Raw genomic sequence first — 8,035 nt, 5'->3', positions numbered from 1 at the left:
GCCACGCCAGGGGGCGCCTGCCGACCCGCCGGGTGTTGCTAGGGGAAAATTCTTCCGACGAACATGCACGCGGCGCGCGCACACCTACTTGGAATGAATATGAGCAACACATCTCGAAGAACAACAGTTACAAAGGTGAGTAACCGTCTTTTTTGACAAAGCAACCCCATCTGCTTGGCACCTAGGCCGAGTAGGTATGTCTATACAAACAGGGTCTGCTCCCAAAGTCTTTTCCCCAAACTCATCACTAGATGTCAGGGGGAGAGGTCATTCAAACCTCGCTTACATTTAACACACAGTTTCTTGGCTTGGATATGCTAGAATGTTTATGTTCATACAGGATTCTTTAGAAAGTATTAAAACTGTTGAGAGCATATATATATATATGTATAATAATTACATGTTGCAATAATCTGAATTGGTCAGATATAAAATCATGTGGAATACACAACTAAAGTATGTTGGGAGGTGGCAGCTCTAATAATTCAATGATGCACTGAGATTCTGGATTTCTATCCATGAAGTCACATTCTTATCTAGCTAAATATTAACATAAATGGTTCATGACCCATTAGCTTGTAGCTAGTCTGTTTATCGACCATTTATAGGATAACAAAGAAACAAAAAAAAAAACCTGCTATACCCCTTTCAAAAGTTTGGTGACATGTTGTACATGCAAGAATTCTGGGGTCTTGTCTAAATCCAGTGATGCCTTTCCTTTAAGCCCTTCTTCAAAATCTTTGCGATATGCTTTCTGTTGAAACAGAAAAACAGTTACTGATGCATGCTGTTATATGCACATGCATATACAGACATGCTGCTGGAAGTACATTCTAAATTAGACACAAACTACAAATTCAAATATAAATAAGACACTCTGTAAATTAGTGGTCAAGATAAGTGGACTGTATTAGGGTCAGAGGGTTTTTAAACTACAATGATTATTTATACATCTATTACTAGTTGGGTCAGCACTGAATGGCCTCACGGAAGAAATGCACTTTGAGAAAGAATTGGACTATAGTAAGGGGGTTTTGATTGGTGAACAAGAAACAGGAAAGGATGACCTGGACACGATGGAAGAAAGTATGAAGAAAAATGTGAGCAAATGCCACCAATGAGAGGAGTCCAGACACAGGGAGGTTGGAATAAATGAGACCAGAAAGGTAAACAGGACTGAAACTGTGTAGGACTCTTAAACATGAGGATAAGGATCAAGAACCTGATGCAGAGTAAAAGCTAGTGAAGTATTTGACTAGGGAAGTAACATTGCCAAAGCAATGGGGAAAGAGAATTTTCAGCAGCATTTTGGATAAACTGTAGAGCAGAGTTTTGGAAGCAGGTAGGACAGAGCAGAGGAGATGTATGTGGGCAAAGTAATCTGTTAAGAAAGTATCAAGATAGTATATTTTTCTTTAAAACTACATGAATAAAACAGGAAGGCCAGGAAATTTGCATTTGAAGTCCAAACACCAAACACCAACCTTACTTCTATGCACTCTGGATTTATAAACCAGAAACATACTTAAACTGCCCACCTTTCCTCATATACTTTTCCAGTCAGAGCACAGACCATTAGTATTCCCACCCACACTGTATATACTGACAGATAAACCACACACTCACTACATACAGAGCAGAGAAGGAGGGAAATTAAATGAAGTGGTTATCCAGGTGAGGAGTAGAGAGGAAAAAGATGAAAGATTCAAGTTTCTGTTTTAGACAGGAAGGAGAGAAAAAAGTCAGACCTAGGGTCCCACTAACCTAGTATAGGCTCTGCCCAGTTTTACTCTCATTATTTCTAGCTCGCCACATATTGCAGATGACATTCTAAGGCTGTTATAACAATTCCATCAGCACTGGATATGATTAAAAATAGGCTGGGAAGGTAATGTTCAGATGTGGATTAGGTTCAGAGTTTGGGTTTAAAGACCAAACAAAGGCTAGGTTTCAAAGTTCAATTACAATCCTACAAGATGTTCCTGTAAGATTTTGTTTCAATTTAAACTGTAACCAGAAAATAAGTCTCTTCCACTTAACGGAACCAACCTTAAATAATGGAGCCATACCTATCTCCTAGAACTGGAAGGGACCCCACGGGATCATCGAGTCCAGCCCCCTGCCTTCACTAGCAGGACTAAGTACTGATTTTGCTCTACATCCCTAAGTGGCCCCCTCAAGGACTGAACTCACAAGCCTGGGTTTAGCAGACCAATGCTCAAACCACTGAGCTATCCCTAAGCATAGATTTGTATGTGCAAATTAGAATCCAAACCAACCACAGATAAAGAGGTCATGCTTCACAGTTCAGGTTTTGATCCCTTTCTACTTTTTATTTCCTATTATGCAACTCAAACATGTATTGCACCAACCTCACTTTGAATCTTTTGAACGTCTTTTGAAACTTGATAAATTGGTGTATCCATGAACTCCATCATTGACCTGCCTTTTGATTTTTCATAATCCTCTTTGTATTTAACCTAAGAAAATAAAATAAATAAATATCCTCCACAACTATAGCAGATGACAAAATGTGATGACTGTTTGATTGGGATGAAGTAAGACAATTCTGTCCTAGCGAAACCCCCTCTCAGAGCTATTGACTTGGATGTTTTTGCCAAGCTTTCTGTGGGTGCAGTGGGGCATCCAAACCAGGGAAAGTTTTCTGTTGTAACATATGCCCTTGCCACAATGCTCTAGAGCTCAGGACCAGTGGATTTAGAGGACAGCAGGAATGAGGGACGTGAACTGTATCCTGAATACTCAGCAAAAATAACCTTTTGAGCATATGTGAAACCATAAATCAAAACACATTGCCATAAGCCAAAGTTTGTGTAACCAAAAAGCTCATGCAAGCCTAAGGTTCAACCAGCTCCTCAGAACCTGGTGTGGAGACCTGACTTTCTACAGGCACTTTCTTCTGTGGCTCCCCAGCTACTATTCTTAAAGACCCTCTCCTGAAACCTGCACAAGTGGAATGGGAGGGAAGCCAGAGTTAATCCTTTGCTTCAAAGAGACCTGCTGTTGGTTTTAAATTCCATTCCATGTCTACCCTCAGCACCCTCTTTTCTTGTATATGCTTAGGCAAAACAGACAACCTGAATCTGGCCCTAAAACTTGCTATAAAAATATTGATGGACATAAGTCTGCGGACATTGTAATATGCTTTTTGATTATAACTTGTGCAGCAAGGAAGCAGACATCTTTCGGCTTGGGATCCTGAACTTTTGACGAGCCTTGTAAATGTATTCATTCTCATCAATTAAAAGTACAACTCAGATTTTTCGACAAGGCTCATGTATGGCCACATGCATTTATGTTATTCATCCTAATCAGAGAAAGACATGGAAAACATCACAAAGCTAGACATTGAAGGTTTTATCTACTGTGAAACCAAAGGAGTTAAGGACCAAAATGTTACATTCAAGGTAAGTGATATTTTAATTTCATGATCTTTTTTAACAATGCAGCAGTGTCTGAATTTAAGAAGTTTTAAAAACCTTCTTCCCTGTTGACGTGTGGCATTAGGCCTCACTCCTGCAACATTCAACATGTAGGAACTCAGTTGCTCCCACTTGCAACCCTAGTCACTTTATAAGCATCTCAAATCACTGTAATTTGTCATGGGATTTGTGCATGATTTAGTAACTGTAAGAAAGCTGTTTTTGTCACTTCATAAGGTTTATTTACAATTTGTGTACACCTGACTTTGGAGCACAGCATTTTCTTTGTGATGCATCTGTTCAGTTGTATCCAGGGCAAAATGATAGTGCCCCTTGCTTTTCTCAAAGAGTTTCTTATATTCATACTGAAACAAAGAATAGCAAAGCATGTTTTTAGATATAAAATTGACTGGTTTCAATTTAAAGAGCAACATAAAAGAAACAACATAACATAAAGTACTGTTCAGTACCATAACATAAAGTACCTAACTCTAATACTGAATCTTAAACAATTAAAAATAACCAAATTTGGGGACAACACATGGTGGAATGAAAACAATGGCAAAAAACAGCCAGAAAGTTCAGAAGAGTTTTTTTTTTTTTAAAACACCTGTCTTATTTATACAAATATTAAAGATTTTTGCTTGTGAAAAATAAAGAATTAATATTATTTAGGCTGAGAGGACAAGAAAGCATATTTGATGGTGTCCACTTGCCTCCTAGTGAAAATAATTATAAATTCACACAACATTTACACATATTCTCTTATGGTAACAAATTATATATATATACACATACATACACACACACACACAGAACCTGGATATTTAAAGTCCATTCCTCAAGTAATAAAATTAAATACAAAGTAATTTAGGAAAGCAATTGAGATAGGATATATTATTCTTACTATACTAAATTCCAGATGCAGAACTGGTCTCTTGGACAAGTACAAATTCTGTACTTGTCCAATCTGTTTCAAATAACTGTGTTAATTTGAAATTAAATTGTATTAACAACAATAGGAAATCTTAGATCTATTATCTTGTCCATGTTATCTGTGGATTGATGTTTACACGATGTAAGCACAAATAAAATAAAGCATTGAGTACATAAAGCAAGAGCACTCTTTGCTCTTGGTAAATTTTATCCCTTCAAAATATGTACACAGCACTTTATACACTTGAATTTGCATTCTTCAGAAACTCTTTCAAAATAAACAGAAAATATTCCACTTACCCCAAAATGTTGTATGAAAATGAAGCTATTATAATCTGAGTTCTGTCTATTCAGTATTTGATCAGTTACAAACCTCAAAGACCTTCTACAATTAGAACAAATGAACCTAATATAAAAGCTGCTAAATTTCAGATTGGTTTTGTGTGAAAATTTAAATCTAGATTTCAAATGATACACAATAAATATCTAGGGAATCTGAGGGCAGAACTTGACCCTTCTATCTCATTTCTCATCTGAAATCAGATATGTAGTCATGTCTATCTCACAAAATCTGCAACTGTATATTTGTGCATATATGCACATTTCTGGATTTCCCTCTAAATGTTATAACTTATCCTCACAAACACCAGCTTGAATTACATTTTTGCAATAAAATACCGTTAATATGTTTTTGTGGAGCCATTCATACAAACAATTATTTGCAGAAAATCATTGTCAAAACATAAACTACAATAACATCGTGTACGTTACAATGTATCACACAGGTGACAGGTGCGGATACATCAGGATAAGGATGAACAGAAATACACATTTCAGGGAAGAACTGTGGACTGTGTAGAAACTAAAAGGTTCAGTAACTGCTCTTTTAACAGCAGTCAGTATGTCATACTGTAGGTAGGGTAGAAGAAAATAGATCTTGAGACCATTAGGGGCAGAAATGCTGTTCCAGACTGTCATAAACAGATAATTAAGGGTTAATGCCTCTTTTACTTGTAAAGGGTTAAGAAGTTCACCTAGCCTAGCTACACCTGACCAGAGGAACCAATGGGGAACAAGATGTTTCAAAGGAAGGAGGGAAGTTCCTTTGTAAAAGTCAGTTTCAGTTTCAGCCGGAGTAAAAAGATCAAGGACCAGCCTCTTGTCAGAGTAGTAAGTTTTAGAAAAGAATAAATAGGTTTATGTTTATTTCTTTTGTAACTTGTCTTTGTGCAATTAGGAGAATAATCAAATTTGGTATTCTTGTGTGTACTAAGGTTTTGCCCAGGACAACATCCTGTGTTTTAATCTGTCGTCTGTGAGATCAGGCTTTATGCATCTCCCAGAGGGTTTTTCTTTCTTTACCTTTCTTTTCTTTAATTAAAAGCCTTCTTTTTAAGAACCTGATTGATTTTTGCCTTGTTTTTTTTTTTTTAGATCCAAGGGATTGGATCTGACTCACAGAGATTGGGAGAGGGAAGGAGTAATTCTTTCTTGTTTTAAGATCCAAGGGTTTGGATCAGTGTTCACCAGGAATTTGGTGGAGAGGCTCTCGAGAGGAGGGAAGTTTTGTGGGGGAAGACAGCGTTTTCCATGATGACTCAAACATTTGGATGGTGGCAGCAAAACCAGATCTAAGCTGGTAATTAAGCTTAGGAGGTTCACATGCAGGTCCTCATATCTGTACTCTAAAATCCAGAGTGGGGGTGAAACCTATGACAGATATTGAAGCAGACTAGAAGAAGATCTGCTGTTCATTATGGAGAGAGATGAAGGAGGAACACAAAAAAGATGGAATTTTAGAAGCATAGGGAAAGGCTGGAGAATAAATCAAAAATAAGTCAGAGATATGGGACAGGGGAAAGATCAAGACCATGAAGGATTTTGAAGACTAAAAGTACATCTACACTGCACAACACTGATGGTGGCATGTAGGGTGCATGAAGCTACATGCATCAGTGAAAGGCTCTGGCAGGGGGAAGGCAGTGGGGAAAGGCTCTGGCAGTGGAGCCTCTCCACTGGCAGAGCCTTTCCCTGTTGCCACAGACATGTTCCAGCAGCTTCCTGCTGCAGGGAAAGGCTCTAGCAGCAGGGAGCTGCCAGAGCTTTTCCCCACTGCTGGAGCCTTTTCTTGAGTCGGAGAAAGACTTTAGTAGCAGGGAGGCTGCGGGAGACTACGCTGCTAAAAATAGCTGTGTAGACGAGGAGGGCACTGCTTGGGCATGTAGAGAGCAGAGGCGGCTCTAGACACCAGCAAAGCAAGCAGGTGCTTGGGGCAGTCCATTTGCAAGGGCAGCAGCCAGCAGGGATCCAGCTTGGAAGCTGAGAACCAACAGGGGGCCCTGGGAGCTGTAGTTCCTTGGTTAGCTCTCTGCCTGTAGAGCAGTGGTCCCCAACCTTTTCATCTGGCGGGAGCCAGACGAAGGACCACTGCAACGGTGGAGCACCCGCCAAAATGCCGCCAAATTGCGGCGACATCTCTCGATGACGCCACTTGCCATCGACAAGTGACGTCATCAAGAGGCATCGCCGCTGAAATTCAGGAGCAACGCTGCTCGATGATGTCACTTGTCGACGGCAAGCGGCGTCATCGAGAGGCGTCCCCACCGAAATTTGAGGGCGATGCCTCTCGATGACATCACTTGTTGGCGACAAGCGTCGTCATCAAGAGGCGTCCCTGCCGAAATGCCGCTGAAATTCGGCGGCATTTTGGCAGGTGCTCTCCTGGGGGCCACTGCTATAGAGCCAGCCCTGAAGCAGGGAAAGAACAATATTTCCCAGCATTCCCTTAGCCACTATCACCAGAAAAGGGAGGAGGAAGGAGTATGGTAGCTGAAACTTCATGCTGCAGCTTGCTGTGAATGGAGAGCTCAGTGCTAGAGTGGGGCGGCACTGTGAATGGGGAACAAGTGTGCCCAAGAAGTAGAAGGCTTTGCCCCAGATATCCCCTTCAGAAAACATCCCCAGACTGGATTAGGGATACTGGTGAGACCTCACCTTGCAGCCCCCAAAGAAGGAATCGGGTGGATGTGGACTAAATGGACAGTGCCCCTCTCTATCTGAAGCCTAGCAAGGAAGGTATGTGGATCCCACTAGAATTTAAAATGAAAAGTAAGGGAGGGGAGGCTCAACTGGACCTGGACAGCTTTAGATACAGTACCAGGCACTTAGGAGGATTTCCACTTCTGAGCCAGGGAAGCAGAAATTGACTTATCCTTTCCAGATTTAGCTAATATTCAGAAATGGAATCTAGCCCCTGCCTTCCAGATTTGAGCACCTCAAAATTCAGGAGTGCGCAAGCTCAATTTGGGCAGCTGTTACTTCATTTCTCCCAAAATAAACATACCGATCCACTGTAATTTGTTGTAGAAAAAGTAGGATAAAATTGAGCAAGAAATGCTTCCCAGTGTTTTTTAGGACTGGAATTGCTATTTTCAACAGCTGTTGCTTTTTTTTTTTTTTTAATTTTATTTGTTTAAAAGGAAGACAGTGATATTGCATAGGCAAATTCCCTATAGAAACAAAGAGTGGAACAAAAGAATAATAAAGGCATCTCAACTTTTCCTCATTTATGGAGAACAGTCTTATAATATGCATCCAGATATCTTCCAATCACACAAGCTGAAAATTGTTCCACTTTACTGTAGTTCTGTAACCAT

General features: G+C 40.0%; 2 protein-coding genes across 4 annotated transcripts in view; both read right to left on the bottom strand.

Annotated features, from left to right (window-relative positions):
* The window catches only part of LOC116822079 (LIM zinc-binding domain-containing Nebulette), a 460,572-nt gene that overhangs the window by 81,103 nt on the left and 371,434 nt on the right, over positions 1-8,035 (bottom strand). The window lies entirely within an intron of this gene.
* The window catches only part of LOC116830358 (nebulette-like), a 174,488-nt gene that overhangs the window by 30,641 nt on the left and 135,812 nt on the right, over positions 1-8,035 (bottom strand). For both annotated transcript variants that reach the window (XM_032789798.2, XM_075062301.1), the window contains exons 10-12: positions 3,704-3,808; positions 2,373-2,480; positions 644-754 (exon numbers count right to left, since the gene is read on the bottom strand). In XM_032789798.2, the coding sequence (XP_032645689.2) occupies positions 644-754; positions 2,373-2,480; positions 3,704-3,808 (324 nt within the window). The remainder of the gene's footprint in view (positions 1-643; positions 755-2,372; positions 2,481-3,703; positions 3,809-8,035) is intronic.

Source organism: Chelonoidis abingdonii, chromosome 2 (assembly GCF_003597395.2).
Source record: "Chelonoidis abingdonii isolate Lonesome George chromosome 2, CheloAbing_2.0, whole genome shotgun sequence".
NCBI classification, from domain to species: Eukaryota; Metazoa; Chordata; order Testudines; family Testudinidae; genus Chelonoidis; species Chelonoidis abingdonii.
This window is presented reverse-complemented; position numbering and strand designations above follow the sequence as displayed.